At 36.2% G+C, this 25,000-nt stretch overlaps 1 protein-coding gene across 1 annotated transcript in view; it reads right to left on the reverse strand.

Annotated features, from left to right (window-relative positions):
• Positions 1 to 25,000, reverse strand: part of dnajc17 (DnaJ (Hsp40) homolog, subfamily C, member 17) — a 72,247-nt gene that overhangs the window by 31,495 nt on the left and 15,752 nt on the right. The window contains exons 3-10 of the mRNA XM_082143875.1: positions 21,344 to 21,402; positions 20,106 to 20,193; positions 19,928 to 20,004; positions 18,394 to 18,487; positions 16,627 to 16,676; positions 13,206 to 13,283; positions 9,298 to 9,378; positions 6,978 to 7,100 (exon numbers count right to left, since the gene is read on the reverse strand). Of these exons, the coding sequence (XP_082000001.1) occupies positions 6,978 to 7,100; positions 9,298 to 9,378; positions 13,206 to 13,283; positions 16,627 to 16,676; positions 18,394 to 18,487; positions 19,928 to 20,004; positions 20,106 to 20,193; positions 21,344 to 21,402 (650 nt within the window). The remainder of the gene's footprint in view (positions 1 to 6,977; positions 7,101 to 9,297; positions 9,379 to 13,205; positions 13,284 to 16,626; positions 16,677 to 18,393; positions 18,488 to 19,927; positions 20,005 to 20,105; positions 20,194 to 21,343; positions 21,403 to 25,000) is intronic.

Consider the following 25,000-nt stretch of genomic DNA (forward strand, 5'->3'; position numbering starts at 1 on the left):
TAAGAACGAGCTCTAGTGTGTAAGAACGTGCTCTAGTGTGTAAGAACGAGCTCTAGTGTGTAGTGCGAGCTCTAGTGTGTAAGAACGAGCTCTAGTGTGTAGTGCGAGCTCTAGTGTGTAAGAACGAGCTCTAGTGTGTGAGAACGAGCTCTAGTGTGTAGTGCGAGCTCTAGTGTGTAGTGCGAGCTCTAGTGTGTAGTGCGAGCTCTAGTGTGTAAGAACGAGCTCTAGTGTGTAAGAACGAGCTCTAGTGTGTAGTGCGAGCTCTAGTGTGTAGTGCGAGCTCTAGTGTGTAGTGCGAGCTCTAGTGTGTAAGAACGTGCTCTAGTGTGTAAGAACGAGCTCTAGTGTGTAGTGCGAGCTCTAGTGTGTAGTGCGAGCTCTAGTGTGTAGTGCGAGCTCTAGTGTGTAAGAACGAGCTCTAGTGTGTAGTGCGAGCTCTAGTGTGTAAGAACGAGCTCTAGTGTGTAAGAACGAGCTCTAGTGTGTAGTGCGAGCTCTAGTGTGTAGTGCGAGCTCTAGTGTGTAGTGCGAGCTCTAGTGTGTAGTGCGAGCTCTAGTGTGTAAGAACGAGCTCTAGTGTGTAGTGCGAGCTCTAGTGTGTAAGAACGTGCTCTAGTGTGTAAGAACGAGCTCTAGTGTGTAAGAACGAGCTCTAGTGTGTAGTGCGAGCTCTAGTGTGTAAGAACGAGCTCTAGTGTGTAAGAACGAGGGCTCTAGTGTGTAAGAACGAGCTCTAGTGTGTAGTGCGAGCTCTAGTGTGTAAGAACGAGCTCTAGTGTGTAGTGCGAGCTCTAGTGTGTAGTGCGAGCTCTAGTGTGTAGTGCGAGCTCTAGTGTGTAAGAACGAGCTCTAGTGTGTAAGAACGAGCTCTAGTGTGTAGTGCGAGCTCTAGTGTGTAGTGCGAGCTCTAGTGTGTAAGAACGAGCTCTAGTGTGTAAGAACGAGCTCTAGTGTGTAGTGCGAGCTCTAGTGTGTAACAACGAGCTCTAGTGTGTAGTGCGAGCTCTAGTGTGTAGTGCGAGCTCTAGTGTGTAAGAACGAGGGCTCTAGTGTGTAAGAACGAGCTCTAGTGTGTAGTGCGAGCTCTAGTGTGTAAGAACGAGCTCTAGTGTGTAAGAACGAGGGCTCTAGTGTGTAAGAACGAGCTCTAGTGTGTAGTGCGAGCTCTAGTGTGTAAGAACGAGCTCTAGTGTGTAGTGCGAGCTCTAGTGTGTAGTGCGAGCTCTAGTGTGTAGTGCGAGCTCTAGTGTGTAAGAACGAGCTCTAGTGTGTAAGAACGAGCTCTAGTGTGTAGTGCGAGCTCTAGTGTGTAGTGCGAGCTCTAGTGTGTAAGAACGAGCTCTAGTGTGTAAGAACGAGCTCTAGTGTGTAGTGCGAGCTCTAGTGTGTAGTGCGAGCTCTAGTGTGTAAGAACGAGCTCTAGTGTGTAAGAACGTGCTCTAGTGTGTAAGAACGTGCTCTAGTGTGTAAGAACGAGTCTATGATTGAATCTGGAAATAAAGCAAAATAACTGAGAAAAATGAGAAATAGTCCTCAGATGACATGTACATAATTTAGCAAAAAGTCTAGTATCAATTCGATCTCAAATGACTCATTAAAAGAAGTTATTACTCCACCAAGTTCGCGACATCATTAAACAACGTGGTTTGAACGACCAATTTGTGACAATATGCTTTCGGGAAACAGTCGTGATTATTGAGTTGATGTCTTCAGTGATGATCGCACTATAGTAGTGAAGCAGAGAGTTACGGCGTTGTACGGGAAACACACCTCAGACCTCCAGTGACACGACCTCTAATGTGCGGCCCGATGAAGCAATCAGCACTCAGTGTCCGTTGTCATAATAACATTCACATTATTCTGTTAAAACCCCAGAATGTGGACCATGATCCGCCCTAAACGAGGAACCTGGGGCATTAATGCAAGAGCTGAACAACAGCCAGACGGATTAACTATGGTGTGCTGAGAATCTCTAATGACGGCTCACTACATCACACTTCACATGGCAAGAGATTTCAGAACGACTTGTTTAAAGTGTTTCATTTCAGGACTGCTAATGGCTATATATATATATATATATATATATATGAAAGTACAAGTCACAAACTCAAACAACTAATGAGTCACACCAGTGTTCAAATGTTTGATGTCAGTCAGATTTTGGAAAAAATTCTCTTTTGCTCACCATTTGATCAAATAATACAGAAAAAAACAGTGAAATACTATTACAATTTAAAATATGAGAATATATAATAAAGTGTAATTTATTCCTGTGATCAAAGCTGAATGTTCAGCATCATTACTCCAGTCTTCAGTGTCACACGATCCTTCACAAATCATTCTAATATGATGATTTGATGCTCAAGAAACATTTATGATTATTATCAATGTTTAAACAGTTTATTTAAACATTATTTGAGGAATAGAAAGTTCAAAAGAACAGCATTTGTTTAAAATTGATTTTTTTTAGCAATATAAATGTCTTTTACTGCCAAAAAAAAAGAAAAAAAGAAGATCTCTCAATATTTTCTGGGATTTTATCAAAAACAATATTTATACAATATTTTGCTCAGTGGTTTATTGTGTCTGTACCTTGATAGCTGACTCCTGAAGTTTATGATATTCTTCATATTCTGTGCGGTTCAGCTCACTGCAGTGACAGAAATGATCTTTTCCAATGAGTTTAAATTGATTTTTACCTTTTATGGGCATTTTTACCTTTATAAAGTTTTGATGTTTTAAACATAAAACATTGACTATAGATTTTTGATTTTAAAAAGTAAATGAAAATATGTGATGTGAAAAGAATAAATGTGAAACTTAAAACCAGCAAGTCACTGTTAATGAGCGAGTCATTGAGATTCAACCGATTCATTTAAACGACTGATTCTTAATGAGTGAGTCATTGAATCATTCCTTCAACCGATTCGTTTATTCAGTATTGAAACACCAGTGTGTGTCACTCACAGACGCAAAACAGTCCTGTGGTTTTGATTGAAACCATTTTCGTTGGTGAAATAGAGCAAAAACAGCCAAAACCGTCTAAAATGTAAGTCTTAATATATAACTACTTAATATTAACTTCTTAGTTATTGAACTGTTGTATTAAATCAATATCACATTTGTAATCATGATGATATTTGGAGAAAAAAACAGCACTATTCATGTGATATTAATTAACTAACTGACATAGAGGTCTTTTTGCCCCTTATCTTGAATATTGAGGCAGTTATAAACACATTTTAATAGAGTAAATCACACACTAGTCTACTTTATGATGTAGTGTATGCCTGCGCTCTCTAGATGTGTGTTTGTGTAACGTGAGGGATATACTATCAAATCACACATCGCTAAAACAACAATCCCGATATTATCATAGTCTATATATCTCACACCCCTACTGTCACTTTTGATCCATTTAATGGGTCCTTGCTGAATAAAATTATTAATTTCTTTCAAAATACAAAATCTCACTGAGCTTAAACCTTTGAACAGTCGTGTTCTTGTGAACATTAAACTGATGCTGGGTACACACCAAAAGATTTTTTACATCTTATAAGATTTTCAAAATGTGACAGACCACAAACATGAGGACAAAAAATCCTAGATTTAAGGGTTTTGCTCCTATAGTGTGTGGTGTGCCATGATGTGACAAAGACAGCACACCACACACAAACAGATTTTCAACCAGAGTCTCGACTATGAACACAGGAAATCTCGCAAAATATCGTGACACTTCAGAATAAGCATGACGGACGATATGCAGGAAGAAATTGCGATAGTGTTTGGAATGATTTTCACAGAAAATTCACGTGAAAAAACCATTGTACCTACCATTATATATAACCTTTTATACAGAAATATATTCATTCTTTATTGTCTTTATTTATTCTTTATTGGATTTATTGTCTCTTCAGAAAAAGTTATTTAATCCCTCTAGTCTAGTCTATAGAACCTCACTGAACCCTTAACACTCAGCTTTTTTTTTTTATTGATTTTAAGAATTATACAATTACAGTCAGGGGGGTACAAAGAGTAAAGCTGATAAACAAACATAAAAAGACATATACATAAACAGTGACAAACTTAAAAGTTAAACAAAAATTTGAAAATGTTTACAGATTGAAACGCACTTTGCAGCTTTCTTATTTTTCAAACCCAATATTGTGTTTAGGTATTGTACATTTTCTGCTCTTAAAATGAAAAACAAAGGCTTGTTTCCTCGAAATTTACACTTATGAATACTAAATCTTAACATTAAGCTTCCTGCAAGTGTGTGTGTGTGTGTGTGTGTGTGAGAATGACCGTGTCTTCCATCATCTCGCTTTCTGATTGGATATTGTTTCGTTTCACGTGATAATCTCCAGAGCGTGCGCGTGTTTGTCCTCGGGGTTCCCCCCACACATCAGGATTTCTGATCGTAAATATTAAACATGTTTAATATTTACGATTCGCGATCGGAGCGGCTCCGACGTTCTTCCGAGCAGGTTCGGACACTCTTAACACACCTCACACCAAGGGAAAATCTGATAAAATAATCTGTTAAACCATCAAGATAATCGGGACATAGCTAGGATTGTCGGAAGGGGAGAAATCGGCCCAAAATCAGCCCGATTATCTTTTGGTGTGTACCCAGCATGAGATGCAAGAAAATATACGAACATTTGCCTTTCACATCAGTCAAACTCTCCTCAAACCTGCATCCCACATCCAGGACACCGGACTCATTTTCCATCCGACTCCTTATCAGTGGCTTTCATCGCTACTCTACTCATGTAGCTGGAGGCCTGGAGCACATTTGTTGCTGGATTAGATTGGATTAGAGAGGTTTAAGACCCTTTAAAAGACCTGTTTGAGAAAAGCCAGCAGGAAAAACACTAATTCACAAGGATTGGAATCCGATTCTTTAAGTATTTTTAGATCCCCTTCCAAATAAACTATATCAAGAACAATATGGTAATATAGGTTCAATATAGTATGGTAACACTATTGTTTTTCATTTATCAACACAATTTTACACAACCAGGTAGTGATAACACTGAAGTCTCACGATTCTACACAATATAAGAAACCACCTAGCAACCTGATTTTACCTTAGCAACCACCTAGCAACCCAAGATTACCTTAGCAACCACCTTACAACATGCTAAACTCACTCAGAACACCTTAGCAACCACCTTACAACATGCTAAACTCACTCAGAAACACTCAGAACAGGCCGGTAATATTATAATAAGATCCTCTTCCTACATCAGAAGGAGAGCGAAATCTGATCGGCTTATTTTTTTAAATGCTTGCAGAGAAAGGCTTAAAAGGGGTGGTTGATCATGATTTGAATTTTCTAACTTTAGTTAGTGTGTAATGTTGCTGTTTGAGCATAAACAACATCTGCAAAGTTACAACGCTCAAAGTTCAGAGCAAAGGGAGATATTTGTTTTTAAAGAAATCGCTTTTTAAGAACTACAACAAACGGCTGGTAGAGACTACACCACATTACTCCCGATTAGTGACATCACAAACCCTAAAATTTACATAAACCCCGCCCCCGGGAACTCGGTTTATAGATTATCAAGACAGAATATGCTAATCAATGACTAGAAGATAACTACTCATAAATTAATCAATTAACCATTCAGAAATGTTGTCTACATGTTGTCACTTCTTAAATCTCTCTATCACTGTCCGACTCCGGTTTGAACATTAAAGGCTAAAAGTTTTCAGGACACAAGCTGTTGAAGCTCCGCCCCCTGTGCCGGGAGCAGCAGCTCATTTGCATTTAAAGGAACAGACACAAAACGGTGCGTTTTTGCTCACCCTCAAAAAGTGACAATTTTAACATGCTATATAAAAATATCTGTGGGGTATTTTGAGCTAAAACTTCACACACACACTCTGGGGACATCAGAGACTTATTTGACATCTTGTGAAAAGGGCATTATACAATGGCATTATAAAAGGAAAAAGTCAGATTTGCATGATATGTCCCCTTTAAATGTGCAGGAGAGTCTGGAAGAGAGGCTGTGATCAGGAACCCTTGTTTTGGTGTGTTTGCGCAGGATCTCGTGCCAGACACACATTACACACGCCTCTGCGTCTGAGGGTCAGATCTTAATGAGACTCGCGCTGGGGGTCCAGAGAGCGGCTCGCGTGCGTGTGCTCCAACTCAAACAAACCCACTGAGGCATTATTCAGGAGCCTCACCAGCATGTGTTTGCACAGGCAAAACCTATATGTTTACATACTTCCCTCTGACGGATAGATGAAATATGTTATTTAGATTGAATGCCAAAGCCATAGGAATCATCTGGAACGCTGCGGTAACATTATAGTTTTGTTAAACTTTACACGAAGACAAACGCTCACGCACAGAAGCACAATGCCCACGTTTACACACTCGTTACTTTCCAATTAAAGGTAAGTTTGCGTGCGGGTTGAGATGCTGATTCTCATGCACATGTGAGAGTGGACAGTGACTTTGATTGTGTTGCTATCACTGTTTTCCCGCATGTATGCATCATAAAACAACTGTAAATGAATTATAATAATATATATTTATTAGGGTGAAACTTATGTAATCAGTCAAGAATGTCCATGTCACATTTCAGCCCAAAATCAAAAGATAATGATCACATTTAGATGAAAATGTGATGAAAACCACCACTGAGAAAATTGAGACCAAAATGTAAAAGATCCAAGTATCGCAATAATAAGAATTTGGGGGAAATGTGTTCACTGGTTTACTTTAAGTAATGTAAAATTGCAACTAGACACTGGTGAGGTTTACTGTACACTGTAAATCAATCAAAAACTAACTTTAGCTAAACAATAACTTTATTCTAGAGCTGCTGTAAAGCCAAAACTATCACTGTAAAGCTGCTTTGAAACAGTCTATAGCCTATAGTTAAAAGCGCAGTATAAATGAAGGTGACTTGACTAGACTTACTGTTAAACTTGTGTCATAAGTAAGAGTGTACCTGTGCAGCGCTATAAACCCCGTCTGAGGAGTCGGTGTGTGTCGTCGGGGCAGACTGTCCCTCCAGCCATGTGATTTTCAGTGGGTTTCCCGTCAGGCCGATCTCGTTTTTAATGGCCAGGTCCTGATCGAGGGCACATAAAAGATGGACATGTCATTAAAAACAAAGATGCTGGAGAACATGTAAGCATTAAGGTAGGAGAGGCTGTGCTGTATGGTGAATAAGTCCCGGCTGAAGGGCGTTGTTAGGCACGACTTACTCCCGATACAGCTCTAGCCTCGAGTACATTAATGCTTTTATAAAACGGTCACCACACAATACAAATATTAAAGGCAAAAAATATGTATCTATGCAACTTTCATGAAGTAAAATCACTAAAAGCCTTCCTTCCGCTGGAGAAAATAGTCCCTGACTGTAAACAGCAACAGAAGTTACATACATTATTTCACCAGTAGATGGCGGCGGAGACTCTTTATGAGTGAGTCGTCAGTAGGGGAGACTTTTATATTAAAGGACTGAAACTTGTGATCACGGAGAAGGAAGACGCAAATGACATATGACTATTTACATATTATTGAATCATATTATTATAATTATTGGATTTTTTTATAATGAATATAGGACTGACCTGAAGGAAAATGCTCTATCTACTGTAAACGCAGGAGCACTTGCTCACTCGATCTCTCACAATACTCTACTATAGCTTCAATGAACAATATCAATGAGATCAAACATGTGTTTACGTTGCTAAGAGTGGTTGCTAGGGGTGTTGTGTAGTGATACATAGAACCGTTGGGTGAAGCGGTCATATTGACCAATCACAATCAAGGATTGGAAATAACCGTTTTATACATTTTGTTATAGTACAAAACGCTGCATAATACACAGTTTTCTATAATAAATGACTGAATGTGTGTGTGCTGAACTCGAACGAGCCTCAGGAGACACAAAGGCCGTGTTTTCCGAGCGGGAACCGGGAACCGCAGACCAGCAACAACAACAGGGTCGAATCTCAGAACAATAACAGGTTCTGCTTTATATTAAATATGGTTTCCTGTGCTCAAAAAGCATCAGAACTGTCACGATATACTTGCAAAAACTAATTTAAGGCGAACAATATCATTTACACTAATTTGATAATAAATGTATTTATAATATAAACAAAATCAATAATAATAATAATAATATATATATATTCCACCCTGTATGTATCATAATAAATTGTAAATAAATCATGGATACTAAAAATGTTTAGAATTATAATATATACAAAATATACATTCAAAATATATAAAAATCTGCTTTATTTTCATGTACTAATTGATTATTTATATTTTCCATTTTTATTTTCATCATTACCTCTGTTTTGTCCTATTTTTTACTTCTATTTATTTTATTTATTTAGTTTTTTCCACCCTGTTTGTATCTTAATAAATGTAAATAAATCATGAATGCTTCTTTTTATTTATTTTTTAAAGAATTTTTTAAAAGAATGTTTTTAGAATTTTAATTCTAAATTTAGAAATGATTTCTATTTATTTATTTATGTTGTTGTTGGCAAAGATTAATCGCGATTAATCGCATCCAAAATAAAAGTTTGTGTTTGCATAATATATGTGTGTGTACTGTGTATCATTATTTTGTATATATAAATACACACATATGCATGTATATATTTAAGATTTTTTTTAAATTTATATATAAATTATTTATATTTATATATAATATAAATTATGTATAAATACATATACAGTATATACATGCAAATATTTCTTAAATAAATACATGCATATGTGTGTATTTATATATACAAAATAATTATACACAGTACACACACATATATTATGCAAACACAAACTTTTATTTTGGATGCGATTAATCTTTGCCCAGGACTAAATCAAATAAATCAACAAAATAAATAAATCAATAAAAAAAAATCTGAGGTTCAAAATTATTATACAAATGGGTAAAAAATTATAATAACATATATTCAATTGGATGAATCTTATGTAAACTGTCAATAATGTCCAGGTCACATAGAAATTATATTTTGCATAAAGACAAAGAATGTGAGTAAAAAGTAAAAGGTTAAAAAAACATTATTTGAATTTGGTGAAAATGTGTTTAATTGTCCAGAAAATAATGTCCCAACGCAAAAAGGCAAAATAATAATAATAATAATATAAAATGGATTATTTTCCTTTCATTTTGGGCTGTTTTTATAAATCCCTTTTTATTAATCCCTAATAAAAAAAGAAATACTGTTTTGTTTTCATACTGTTGTGTATTTGGAGATTTTATACAGATGAAAAATACTCACAGCTGCTTTTACTGATGCAAACTCAACCACAGCACTGCCCTTCTTCTTACTGGATATCAGGATGTTCAAGACGTCTCCATACTGCAATGCAAATATCATTAGAACACAATAATAACCACTGAAAATGGGTAAAAACTCTGTTTTAGATTTGGGCAGAAAGGAGGGGAGAAGAAAATAAAAACCGTGAGAAGGATTTGACTATTTTTAGTGCAAACAAAGTCTTCTATCCTTATAAACGTCTGTCATAAATCACCAGGGCGCTCTCTATTTCTGTTCAGAGCATGAGAAATGGTCCCGATATCAAATCAGGAATTCTGGGAGTAAATTTTGAGCATGAGCCAATATTTGACCTTTGACCCTAGGAAGGACTAAATTGATTCAACTGCTTGATTCCTCTAAAACATGACACTTTCTGGAGCGAATCCCATGAAAACATGCCAATTTCACCTCAAAATCAAAAGAAAACAGCACAGAATTTATTATGATAAATGAAATTGAAGCCTATTTTGGTATCATTAAGATATTAAGGTATTTTAAGGATTACATTGTCAGATTTTCATGACAGTTTTATGTCTATTCAGTTCCTAAATAAATGTTATTTTAGATAAAGCATCCTTTTTTACTTCTTTCTTTGGATTTTGTTGTTAAATATGATCACAAAATGTAACCACAAAATATATTTTTTGATTTTATTTTTATTTTTTAAAGAATTTATGACAGTTAAAGCTCATGAACTAAATCCTAAAAAAATTTATTCTTTAGAAAACATCATAATTTCTTACTTCTTTCTTTTGATTTTGTGTTCAAATATGATTACAAAATATATAACCATAATTTAACTAGAAAATGATGATTTATTTTGTAAAATAAAGTCTATTTTTAGGATTTATTACATTGTCATAATTTCATGACAGTTTACCTTAATTTAAGTCCTAATAGATGTTATTTTTATATAAAACATCTTTTTATACTTCTTTCTTTTTATGTTGTAGTTAAATATGATCACAAAATTTAACTGCAATTATTTAACCAGAAAATAATAAAAAGTAAGAAGAAATTAAGGTTTAAGTAAAATAAAGCTTATTTTAGGAGCTTATTTCGTTCAAATATGATCACAAAATCTATAACCACAATTTAATTACAAAATCAAAATGGGAAATTATGATTTATTTAGAAAAATAAAGTCTATTTTTAGAATTTATTGTATTGTCCAATTTTCACGACAGTAAAGCTCATGTAATAAATTCTATTTAAAAAAGGGCTTAAATAGACACTATTTTACATTAAAGATCTTTCTTTCAATTTTGTGGTTAAATATGATGACAAAATGTTAACAAAAATATTTTAACCACAAAATAATTAAAATAAATACATTTTTATGTAAAATAAAGTATATTTTAGGACCTTTTTAAAGGATTTATTGCATTGTCACGTTCATGACAGTTAAACTCATGCAAAAAAAAAAAAAAAAAACATCCCAGATGTTACTTTACATAAAACAATTTCTCATTTCTTTCTTCTGATTGGATATATTGACAGGTTTCATGAGTTTCACCCTCTCATAAAGACATGAGCATCAGTACGGGAAGATGTTTCTGAGACTCTGGCGTCCCTGAAAGGCCTGGGAAAAGAATGTATTTGACATTCAGAACCGGGAAATCTCGCCAACAGTGACAAAGCAGAGCGTCCCAATGGAAGGCTAATTCATATACGTTTCCAAAGAGGGCTTGACCCGTTCGCAGAGTCCAAAACACACATCGATCTCTCTCGCTGGGGTCGTTTCGTAACCTCCACCTTCACTCTTTCACGAGCAGTTTATGCTGATGCCCGACCCATGAAGAGGTGCGTGTAGAGGGACAATTGAATCAAACACGAAGCCTGACGTCATGAACACACACACACACACACACACACACACACACACACACACGCGGGAGTGGCAGTGTTTTCGTGGTGTTGTTGCATGTGAAGAGCACATTTCCTCGAGTCCCCTGGCGGCACTAAACGTGTCCGTGAAGCCGGGTCGTAACGGTGGCATGTGAACTGCATTGCCTTCGGCGTTTCGCACAGCTATAAAACTTAATATTGCTCACACACGGGGGGGAAATAAAAGCTTTTTAATGGCTGATGTCATGCAGACCTGAAACCTGCGGCGCTGGACAGCAGACCTGCTCATTACCAGCAGAAAACTACTCATTCACACACACACAAGCTCACTTTCTCACAAGCAACTCTAACCCTAACCCTAACCCTCACCTTCAAAACAACGGATTCTGATAATCCGATTAAAACTAACCAACAGAAAACTACACACTCAAACTACAAACTACACACTACACACTCTAAAGAATCTTGGCTTATTTTTTCAACCCAAATCCTGGGTTGAGCGTTTTGGGTAATTTTTTCAGCATTTGGGTAGTTTTTGTGTAACCCAGATCCTGGGTCAGACGTAACAACCCAGTGTTTGGGTAGTTTTTGTGTAACCCAGATCCTGGGTCAGATGTAACAACCCAGTGTTTGGGTAGTTTTTGTGTAATCCAGATCTTGGGTCAGATGTAACAACCCAGTGTTTGAGTAGTTTTTGTGTAACCCAGATCCTGGTTCAGACGTAACAACCCAGTGTTTGGGTAGTTTTTGTGTTACCCAGATCCTGGGTCAGACATAACAACCCAGTGTTTGGGTAGTTTTTGTGTTACCCAGATCCTGGGTCAGACGTAACAACCCAGTGTTTCAGTAGTTTTTGTGTAACCCAGATCCTGGGTCAGACGTCACAACCCAGTGTTTGGGTAGTTTTTGTGTAACCCAGATCCTGGGTCAGACGTAACAACCCAGTGTTTGAGTAGTTTTTGTGTTACCCAGATCTTGGGTCAGACGTAACAACCCAGTGTTTGAGTAGTTTTTGTGTAACCCAGATCCTGGGTCAGACGTAACAACCCAGTGTTTGAGTAGTTTTTGTGTAACCCAGATCCTGGGTCAGACGTAACAACCCAGTGTTTGAGTTGTTTTTGTGTAACCCAGATCCTGGGTCAGACGTAACAACCCAGTGTTTGAGTAGTTTTTGTGTAACCCAGATCTTGGGTCAGACGTAACAACCCAGTGTTTGGGTAGTTTTCTAGTGTAACCCAGATCTTGGGTCAGACGTAACAACCCAGTGTTTGGGTAGTTTTCTAAGTGTAACCCAGATCTTGGGTTAGCAGTGCAGCTCCGTCAAAATGGTGCATGTCTTCTTATGGACAGGTTATGGAGACTGTCGTCGCATCTTTCGGCTATGAGTGAAACGCAGGACGGCGGTCTGAAGTTAGAAGTTGAATGAATGAATGATGAGGCATTTATATTGCGCTTTCATATGTTCTACTGTACACCCAAAGCGCTTTACAATTATATCAGGGGATCTCTCCTCAACCACCACCAGTGTGCAGCATCCACTAGGATGACTGGTCGATTACACTTGAATTACTTCTAAATGTTTCATTTTTACTTCTAATATTTGTTAAACGAGCTTAAATGTTCACAATTTGTATTAAAAATGATATAAAATATACTATACTGTAAAATCTGTTTGAAAATAAAGGAATCATCATGCAAGCCAGTGGTTGTATCGAGTATTTAAAAAAAAAGTTTAAAAGTAAAAAAAAATTAATTAAGTTAATCCGTAGACATAAATTCACGCATGAAGTGAAAAAAAAGAAGATGCTAGAATTATAGTAAAAATGAATCAACTATGCTGTGTTAAATCAACCCATTATGCTGGGTTAATAAATAACCCAATTTGCTGGACAAAATGAACCCAACATGTGTTCTGTCCTATATTTACCCAGCCCTTGGGTTGTTTTTAACCCAGTTCAGCACTCGCCATTCAAAAACAATTAAAACAATTCTCCTAAACACCAGTTAAACAGACTCCTCACCTTCTGAAAGAGGTTTTGAAGACATTCGTGAGAATAGCCGGCGTTACTGGCATCGTCTTTTTTACACTTCCACTTCAACTGAGGACAGGAGAAAAACACAGAGAAAATTACCATCAAAGCAACACTTTCTTTAAAAATGACATAGGACACTACATTCTCTAGTCTATTGTGATGTTACTTGGAATTAAACACATTTTATCCCGTCAATTCTCATTGCTGTAACATGAAAAAAAACGTGCATAATGTAGCAAATAAATAATGATACATTATTTCAAATTTAACATTTCATTTTATGCTGATTGTAAAATGCCCAGAAACATGAGCATAACTGTCATTACAAATAATGTGACACTGAAAATTATAACTATGTAAATATTACCGTTTAAAAGTCTCTTCTGCTCACCAAAGCTGCATTTCTTTGATAAAAAATACAGTAATATTGTGAAATATTATTACAATGTAAATCATCTGTTTTCTATGTGAATATACAGTAAAGTGTAATTTATTCCTGTGATCAAAGCTGAATTTTCAGCATCATTACTCCAGTCTTCAGTGTCACATGATCCTTCACAAATCATTCTAATATGATGATTTGATGCTCAAGAAACATTTATCATTATTATAAATGTTCATATTTTTGTAGAAACCACTTCAGGATTTCAGGATTCTTTGATGAATAGAAAGTTCTAAAAGTTGTAAGTAAATGTCTTAACTGTTACTTTTGATCAATTATTATGATTATTATCAGTGTTTAAAACAGTTGTGCTGCTTCATATTTCTGTGGAATTTATGATTTATGAATTTATGAATCTTTGATCACAAGAATAAACTACACTAAAATATATTCACATAGAAAGCAGCCATTTTAAATTGTAATAATATTTCACTGCATTTTACAATAAATCAAGCCTCTGTGAACAGAAGAGATTCCTTTAAAAAACCCAAACATAAAATAAAAATATATTTGTGTATATATCTCTCTTTACGCCTCATATTCAGTATTGATTTTTATTTTCAGATGCTGCACTAAAACCATGTGCTCACAATGTTCCAATCACATCAGAACTGCAACACAATATCAATCATCTGTCTAATAGAGGACCCGAACGCCAGCACCGGTGGAGGAATCTGCTTTAATTAATGGAGCGCTCCATTGAAAGAGCAAGACTAATTTGTTTTAAAGGGCCTGAACTCGTTTAATCAGACGGCTCCTCTCAGGAAGTCAAACCGAATCAGTACGAAAGAAAAATATACGTGCAGGAATACGTCTGAAACGCAGCGGGACTATCAGACACTGCTGGGAAAACTATTTAGAAACCGGGTTCATGCCAAATATCACGTAACGCAACCGTACATCAGCCGGAGTTTCTTCTAATTCAACTCCAGTGTTTATTTTCCCTGAGAGAGCACACAAACATGAAGGTAATTCACCGGAGGATGGGATGTTTGGACCAGGGCCGGACACAATAATGAGATTAAATACATAAACACATTAGCTAATGTTAGCTTCGTCCTTTAATAAAGAAAACTGAACGGTTTCCAAAGGAAATACAGTCCTGTTTGTTTTACAAAGTTAGATATTCTCCAGATGATACGACGACACTGGAGGACAGGAACAGACATGATGACAGGGTGAACGAGCATTAATGAGAATCATGGGTCATCGAGTTCGAGTGATGTCCATTAGAAAGCTGGAGAACGTTTAAATCATTGCGAGAGAACTAATTTCAGCTCATCTGTATCCTAAAGTTCATCAAGTCACTGGTTTACGAGCGCGCACATGATGTACGAGTACTGGGTTTCTCAAAAAGGGTTCGCAAACCCCAGTGAACTGGTAGCGAACAATTAATTAAATTATAAAAACAATAAACAATAAAATAAAACAACATTTTTAAAATAAAAATAAATAAATGTAAAGTACAAACTAAATAAAACAGTTCAAATAAAACACTTGATACTCATTAAAAAAATTCTAATATAAATAAAAATGAATAATAAAACAAAATGTACCAGCGTAATATTAAACAATATTAATACTAAAATATTAACTTAAAATCTCAGGAGGGGCTATATGCAAATATTTTACATCCAAAGGGTTGGACTGATTATTGCATGAAACATTGTGAGCAGGGCTGTCGATTTAACACGTTAATTTAATTAGTTTTCTATAGAAAAATAATGCGTTAAAATGATTTTAACCTTCAACCTAGATGTAATGTTCATCTTACATTTCATAAAGTTGATCGGTGATGAACATGAAGCAGGACTGCGTGATGAAGCCTGTAGAATCCAGTTATAATGGCACTAAACTTCAAGATATCAGGGATAAAAATGATAAAGAGTTTTTGTTTCATATTTATATCATATGATATAGTTACGCAATATCACACGAGTGCTGTTTTTGTCCCGAATCGCACGAGTGCAAATGTGATATTGATTTTATACACCAGTTCAATAAATAAGAAGTTAATATTCAGTTATATTTTAGACACAATATGGTCTGTTTTTGCTAAATTTTTCCAAAGAAAATATTACCTATAAAGCCTGAGCAGAACTGTTGTGCGTCTCTGAGCAACACACAGCGGTGTTTCGTCTCTGAAGGAATCCTCGTTTTAAGCGAATCAATCAGGTGAACCAATGATTCAATGACTCCTTCATAAAGAGTAATTTACTTCATTCCTGAATGATTCAACAGTCTGAACAAATCGAATGAACGAATGATTCAATGACTCGTTCATAAAGAGTCATTTACTTCATTCCTTAATGATTCAGCCATTTGAACAAATCGAATGAACGAATGATTCAATGACTTACTCATTTATTTACGCCACCTACTGGCAGCTTTAGTTTCTTATTTAGGGTATCATTTAATCATTTTGTTTATTTACATTTACTCACCTTCGTGTTGTTTCAGACTTTCTTTCTTTTGCGGAACATAATAGAAGATATTTTGAAGAATGTCGGTAACTAACCTGTTTTGATCTGTAAATATATCTAAATATCAAGTCAGATGCAGCTTCGGAAAAAGAAATAATCATGGCTGTTGTAGCCTAAAGGTTTATGTGTAATAAATGTTATGTTGAATCAAATAGAATCTTTCTTGTAACGTCTATTTGATGCTTTTCTCATTTAACTTTAAATTATCTTTTGCGGGGAATTATTATTATTTTGATTTTTTTTGCCAAAATTGATGTGCGATTAATTAATCGGCATGTAATTAATTAGATAAAAATTTGTAATAGCTTGACAGCCCTAACTGTGACCAAGTGTTTTTACTGCATTGCTACACAGTTGCTCTAGTGTTAATCGTAAAGCACAAAGGCAGAACTATCAAATTCTGCTCTATGTTCAATTTATTAATTTGTTTATTTTTCAATGTGGTTTCTTCCGCAAGTCTATCACTTCACTGCACGAACATTACCTTCAGTTTAGGAGTCACATGTTTGCTGCCCTGGTGTCCTGTTGAAGAGTCTGTGAAGAACAAACACAGAAATAAATACGAGTTTGATTCTCATGCTCTCATTCAATCATCTATCAGACAGACACACATTCACAGGCTCCTGTCCCGTCTCCTTCCCTCCGAGAGCCTCACTAGCGTGCAAACGCTGTGCTGACATCACTCACACACAACCATTGCTTCCAGTGTTCTCTATATCTTTCTCACACTGTGTGCCTGCGTTTCATCAACACTTTCATTGACCCTCAGTGATGGACGGTGTCTTTTCTATCCACGGTGATTTACCCATCAGCACTTATTGACGTGAGATGTTCAGGTGCAGAACAGATGCATTCATCTCCATGTCCTAATATTATAGAGACATTAAAGTCCCCCTGTGGTGAAGATCCAGCTTTTAATGGTGTTTATGTGTCTATGTGGTGTTATTAATACGCTTTAAGACAAACCATGTGTAAATTCATAAGTCGACAGCATTGCTGAGTATTTTCTCCTTTTCTGAAATCGCTGGTGTTTCTGACGTCACAAACTACCTTGTAACCAATCAGATCAACGTGTGATCGTCAACCAGTGGATCTCTGAGCTGAGTGAGTGAGTGGAGGCGGGGCTCATTTGCATATTCATAGAACCACGCATACTAAATGAGGCGAGGGTGTCGAGTTACATTCAAGCTATTTTAGGGCATGAAGAATTTTTTTCCAAGGAAAAAACATTTAAATATGTCATTTTGGTGAGTTTTAAGGGATAAAATGATTGACCAACAGGGAGACTTCTCAGTATAAACCTGTTGTAGTAGCCGGTGGCACGCACGGATGTTTGGATTAATATTTGCTGCTAGGAATTTGTATTTTCTCAATATTCTAGCTCGTATTATTCGGAATGATATTTGAATGTTAACCATTATTCTGTTATATTATATTACATATAGAGATCGTCCGATAATCGGTTAAACCGATATTTTCCCCCGATATTTAAGCATTTTCCCATAAACGTGTATCGGTTTCATTATATCGGAATCACCGATAAACGCCGTCATCTTGAGAATGCTTTTGGTTTATGCTTTTTTCCATTTGTTAGAATGATTTTTACATCCTATATTCGTTACCTGTTTGTTTACCTGATCAAAGATTCAGTGACAGTGCACTATATATATTATTTTCGCCCACTTTCAGACTCAATTTATTGATTTTAAAGTGTGTTTTGTTTGAATGCAGTGAATAAGTGAAATTGACGGCATTACAGTTCTTAAAAAGTGTTAATGAACAACTTTGTTCAGTTCAGTACTGTTGTTATAATTGTCAAAAACAGAAATAAAACAATAAATATATATCGGTTCCATATACCGGGCACATAAACATGCAAATAATTGGTATCGGTAATAAAAAAATCAATCTCGGTCGATCTCATTATCTTCCTCTCTCTCCGATGCACACATGAAGTGCTCAGACTCTACAGATCAGACTGAAACGCTTTACTAGAGGATTACAACCTTTAAATGCACATAAACAAGATTCTTGGAGTATTGAGGAAACAATAAATGAAAATTAGTTTGTTTCTGGATTTGCAATTTAGTTCACCCAAAAATTATCATTCTGTCATCATTTACTATCTATCATTCAATTGGAATTGAATAACTTAACTTGATATTTAATATATTTGATATGCTTTCAGTGCAATGTAAGTCTCTTAGGATAGAAGCATCTGCCCAGTGCATGAATGTGTGTGTTTAAGCACCTGTGTTTGTGTTTGCCTCTCTCTGGATCTGCTCTCGTATGAGTCTCTGCTGCTCCTGTAGTTCTCGTGAACCCTCCTCCCTCAGACGGGCGATCTACAACAGACGAACACGCAACCACACACACACATTCCTAGATTAACAAAACAATACTCCTGGAGCGATTCATACACACACTGACCTGCAGTAACCCGTCACTCAGACTCCACGTGTCAAACACTGACACCTATTGGCTGTTCACTAATAAAAACCAATCAAACCACTGGTGTACGTGTGCAGTTTCAGGACGGAAAGGTATGGAAGATTAGTTCTGCCATAAAAAAAAAAAAAGAGATATAAAACTCACAATTGCAAGAAAGAAAATCTAAATTGTGAGAAATAAAGTCAGAATTCTAAGTTAAAAGTCAGAATTGTGAGATTTAAACTCAGAATTGCAAGAAAAAAAGTCAGAATTGTGAGATTTGAACAGAACTGAGAGAGAAAAGTCAGAATTGCGGAAAAAAAGTCAGATTCTGATTTTAAAAAAGTCAGAATTGCAAATAAAAAAGTCAGAATTGTGAGAAAAAAGTCAAATTGTGAGAAAAAAGTTAGAATTCTGAGGGAAAAGTCAGAATTGGGTTACTTAAACTTGCTAGATTTAAAATCAGAATTGTAAGGAAAAAATCTGAATTGCGGGAAAAAACTCAGAATTGCGAGATTTAAACTCAGAATTTCGAGATTTAAACTCAGAATTGTGATAAAGTCAGAATTTACCGTTTGCAAAGCCCCGCCCCCTTTAGTTACTGTTGCTATGTCCGACAAGCCACGCCTCTCTCACACACACCATGTTCTCATGCAGTGAAACACACATCGTGGAGCAGAGAGGACACTGACAACACACTGAGACAGGACACACCAGGGTACTTTTGATATGAAACAATCTCAACTTTCAAATTTGGTCGTGACAGATCGCTCAGTTAAAGCCGCTCATCTCTTCCTTCTAGTTCATTTATAGCATCAAATAAACATGAATGAACATCAGAAGGAATGTTGTTTTAACCGCGGAAGGACGTCAGTACACTCCGTTTCTCACGTTCAAATCCTCCAACGTTAATCTACGAACTCTCCTGACGGCTTTGCCGGACAAAAATGGTGGATTCGGTGGATGCCGGATTATGATTGGTCCGTTCGCCTGTCAATTTGCGAGAAAAATCTCAGAATTTCGATAAAAAAGTCAGAATTGTGGGGAAAAAAGAATTGAGAGAAGAAAGTTCCCATAGAAAGGTGAGGCGTTATCGTTTGAACGTGGTTTCAGATATTAAGATAAATTATCTATAAACGTTTTAATATTAGATAAAAATCTATAAACCCTAAATGCAATATAAGTCGTTCTGGATAAAAGCGTCTGGATAAAATGCATGAATGTAAATGTAGATATTAGTGTTTCCAAGCACATAGTCACTAATCTAGGAGTCTTACTGCTAAAAAAAAAAGTAATTTGTTGAGTTGACACACACACACACACACATATATCCAGTCATCAATGCAAGCCCTCACCTCCTCTTCTAATGTGCGGGTGATTTTAACCTCTTCTGTTTTCACAGTGTCTGCATGTCGTTCACGTGCCTCCAAATCTACAAAACACAAGCAAATGTCCTTCAGCATGTATTACGCTGACAGTCTGCTTAAAGCCAGAGTAACAGAAGAGCAGAAGAAGTGAGGAGGAGCAGCTGACCGAGTTTAATCTTCTTCCTCTTGTCATCCAGCTTTCGGTTTCTCTCCTCGGCTTGTTTCTTAGCAGTGCGGATCTTGTCGTAAGCAGCCTGAAGGAAAGACAAACGAAAGAATGATCAGATGAACATAATAAATGTTGAAATAGATCAAATAAGCAAAAAAAGATCAAAATTATTTGTGGGATTCCTCAGGACATTTTAAAAGTGCGATTTCTGGACGTTAGACCTGGAAAAGTCATGGAAATCAATCAAATCTTAAAATGCCATGAGCGTTTTTATTCTGTAATTTTTATATTTTCCAAAGCCTAAAAAAAAGAAATATATAATTGCAAAATTGTCAATTTTTACATCCTTGTAAAATGTATTAAATAAATGTACATATTAAAAAAAAAATATGAACAGACATTTTTCTAGTTATGCCACTCTCTAAAATATTTTATCAGGTAGAAATTGTGAGTAAAAAATATTTTTAAAAAACCTTATCCAGTAAATCATGAAATACTAAAAGAGTCGTAAATTCATTGGTTAAAAAAAGAGGAAACCATGAGGAACATTAAGCTCTTAAAGTCCCCCTGTGGTGAAAAATCAAACGTTTAATGTTGTTTATGTGTGTATGTGGTGTTTTTAATACGACAAACCATGTGTAAGTTCATAAGTCGACAGCATTGCTGAGTATTTCCTCCTTAAAACTGCAGTGAACCAAAGACAGTCTCAAACACACGCTTTGAAATCGCTGGTGTTTCTGACGTCACAAACTACCTTGTAACCAATCAGATCAACGTGTGATCGTCAACCAGTGGATCTCTGAGCTGAGTGAGTGAGTGGAGGTGGGGCTCATTTGCATATTCATAGAACCGTGCATACTAAATGAGGCAAGGGTGTCGAGTTATATTCAAGATATTTTGAGGCATGACAACATTTCTTTCAAGGAAAAAATGCTTAGATATGTCATTTTGGTGACCAAAGATGAGTTTTTAAGAGATACAATTATTGATTACAGGGGGATTTTAAAACTTCTGAAATTCTAAAACTTATTTCAATTTTAATTATTTTAGTTACTTGTGTAAATCTATGGACATTTATGGAGTTGTGATGACAGCAGAGGAGATCTCTTGGCCTACACGAACCACACCGTGGGCAGAGGACTCAAGAATACACTGATCTGACGTGACTGTAAATGCACAGTTGTGTTTTTCGACACATATGGGGAGATTTGGTAGCGATTGGAGGTGATTCTCACCTTGGCGGCGGCGTCTGTCAACACTTCCAGAGCCTGAGACAACTGGTGGAAGAGCTCCGCTGCACAAGAAGAAGAAAACACAATCATTCAGAGTCAAAGCTCTCACATCTATTCAAACACACCACTAAACATCCTTGAAGAACCTATACAAGACCTATACAAGACCTATAAAAGACCTATAAAAGACCTATACAAGACCTATAAAAGGCCTATACAAGACCTATACAAGACCTATACAAGACCTATAAAAGACCTATAAAAGACCTATACAAGACCTATACAAGACCTATACAAGACCTATAAAAGACCTATAAAAGACCTATAAAAGACCTATACAAGACCTATACAAGACCTATAAAAGACCTATACAAGACCTATAAAAGACCTATACAAGACCTATAAAAGACCTATACAAGACCTATACAAGACCTATAAAAGACCTATACAAGACCTATACAAGACCTATACAAGACCTATACAAGACCTATAAAAGACCTATACAAGACCTATACAAGACCTATAAAAGACCTATACAAGACCTATACAAGACCTATACAAGACCTATACAAGACCTATAAAAGACCTATACAAGACCTATAAAAGACCTATACAAGACCTATACAAGACCTATAAAAGACCTATACAAGACCTATAAAAGACCTATACAAGACCTATACAAGACCTATACAAGACCTATACAAGACCTATAAAAGACCTATACAAGACCTATAAAAGACCTATACAAGACCTATACAAGACCTATACAAGACCTATAAAAGACCTATACAAGACCTATACAAGACCTATACAAGACCTATACAAGACCTATACAAGACCTATAAAAGACCTATACAAGACCTATAAAAGACCTATACAAGACCTATAAAAGACCTATACAAGACCTATAAAAGACCTATACAAGACCTATACAAGACCTATACAAGACCTATAAAAGACCTATACAAGACCTATAAAAGACCTATACAAGACCTATACAAGACCTATACAAGACCTATAAAAGACCTTGAGTTGAACTTGAGTTTCTTACACCAAAAACTGATCATTTAGGTTTCATTTTCGCTCTTTTTTTGCTAAGATTCCTATATAAATGGTCTCTGTTACGGCTGATTAACTTCTACACACAGTCAAGCCCCTTTCACACAGAGATTCCGGAAAATACACGGATAAAGTGACCCGGGATTTGACCCGGGTTCGTTTGATTTTGGTCATTCACACTGCCAGTGATTTTCCGGAATCAGAGAGTGCGTTCACACACAACCCGTAAAAATGCCGTAAAGACACGTGACATCGATGTGACTTGTAATCTCAGCAGCGTCTTAAGTTTGCTTATGAGCTGCGATCTCTCTCTCGAGAAACCACGCCTGTGCATTTGTTTCTCTGATTCGATCATAAACTTGCGCATTACATACCGTTTCACAGCTGGAGAACGAGCCCGGCTTCAGCGTCATCACTACGACACGGCATTGTTACGGCTTTTGTTCACACAGCGCGCGTTCCGGGACTGAACACGGCAATGTTACTAGGTCCCGACCCGGCATCGATCCCGGCTTAAATCCCGGGTCGAGTTTGCGTTCACACAGAAGGCGCTCTGGCAATTTGCCGGCAATTTGCCGGGTTCAAAGCGCTGTGTGAAAGGGGCTTCATAGTTCACCTCAAGCTGCTTAATACTGAATAAGTAATGACATGTAAATGAGGGTGGTCATATGTTAATGAGGTTGTTCAACGCTCATGATTTCTGAACGAGACGTTTAGCTTCATGTTAGCGAGGGTCTACACAATGCATAAAAAGTATTTATTTATTGTATTAATATTTGCCAAAGCATTAAAAAAAATACAAAGCCTAATGCCATTGGAAACATATTACATTTTTACCCCACATTACCCCTTTCCGCCCAAAATAAATTTAAATATCTATACAAAATATGAATAATAAATTAACATATACATAGACAATTAAAAATAGTTTGATGTACTATTTATTTATTGTTTTATTCTTTTACAAAGCAGTAAAAATATTATATAATAGGAAAAAAAATTAGCCCACATTATCCTTTTCCACCAAAATAAGGCATTCAAATATATATTAAAATTGTTAATAATAATAAATTAATATACACATAGACAATTTTTTTTTTACTTTTGATTTATTGTTTTATTATTTTCAACATACATGGATAATAAAAAAAAAGTTTGATGTACTATTTATTAATTGTTTTGTTATTTTACAAAAAAAACTAATTTTACCCCACCAAAATAAATAATTAAAATATACATTAAAAATAATATTAATAACAAATTAACATGTACACTTGATAGAAGTTTAATTAACCATTTATTTATTGTTTTATTTTCCACATCATTAATATATATATACATACATGAGCTGTGGAAAATAATTAAATTTTTATAAAATATAAAAAAAATGTTACCTATTACCACCAAAATAATTAAGATATACATAAAATTCCTAATAATGATTACAATCAATTAACATATATACCTAGACAATTAAAAAATGTTTAATTCATTATTTATTTATTGTTTTCGTGTTTTCCATAAAATTACAAAAATCTACATGTAAAAATATAAATAGCAGAAAAAATGGTACATCTTCACTCCATATCCTCCAAACATAAAAATGAATAATAATATGAATGTCCACACACACACACACATCATGCCCTTTAAGCAGGATTCTAGCTAAAGCACGCCTCTATATCCTGCTAACGAACACGTTTCCTGCATTAGCTCTCACGAAAGCTGTTCCCGCTAACGATCCCCTCCTGCGTTCCTGCATGTAAACGTGGGGGTCCTGTTATCCCACACTCGGGGCCTCCAGAGCAATCAGGGGCCCTTCAGTCCTGCACGCCCCTAATGACCCGCTGACGGCACAACTGGCTCTGCTCTGCACTAACAAGCGTCTGCGGCTCAAGTTACCCCGATACCTGCGTGATTACCGTCGCACGCAAGCGGGTTCGAGTGCGCCGTGACCTCTGCTTCACCCCCTCTCGTGTGAGCGGCCACATGGAAAGCAAACCTCGACCCGTTATGCTTTAGTCTCGATCAGGAATGGTTGAGACCGCAAAGAAAGAAAGAAAAGGCCCCTTTAAACACGCCATCCTCTTCTTCCAAGGTGCTCGTTCTGGGCTTTCTTTCGCCTGACACTGAATGATTTTCCCAGCATTGATTATGCACATGTTCTGAGTCACGGGGGGTATAAGAGAATCCACATGCTCTCTCTCACTTATGAGTCTATGCTTGTCTTGGCCTGCTTATTTTTTTTTAAATCTGGTTTTACCACCATATCTGATCTTAAAATGGCTTTATGCATCAAAACGTCCCCAAAATATCTCAAAATTCTATTTTGCATAAAGAAAAAAAAATGTGCATAAAGAAATCAATGTGTTTATGGAATTGTGACATAATTGTAATGCATGAACAGATTTTAAATATGTGTCATTTTCATTTATTAATGATAATTCTCATTAATGCAATGCAAGTATTTTTTTTATTTAAAGTCCCCCTGTGGTGAAAATCAAGCATTTAATGTTGTTTATATGTTTAGTGAGTGAGTGGAGGCGGGGCTCATTTGCATATTCATAGAACCGCGTATAATAATGAGGCAAGGGTGTCGAG

This window comes from Leuciscus leuciscus (assembly GCF_965113295.1).
Source record: "Leuciscus leuciscus genome assembly, chromosome: 17".
NCBI lineage: Eukaryota > Metazoa > Chordata > Actinopteri > Cypriniformes > Leuciscidae > Leuciscus > Leuciscus leuciscus.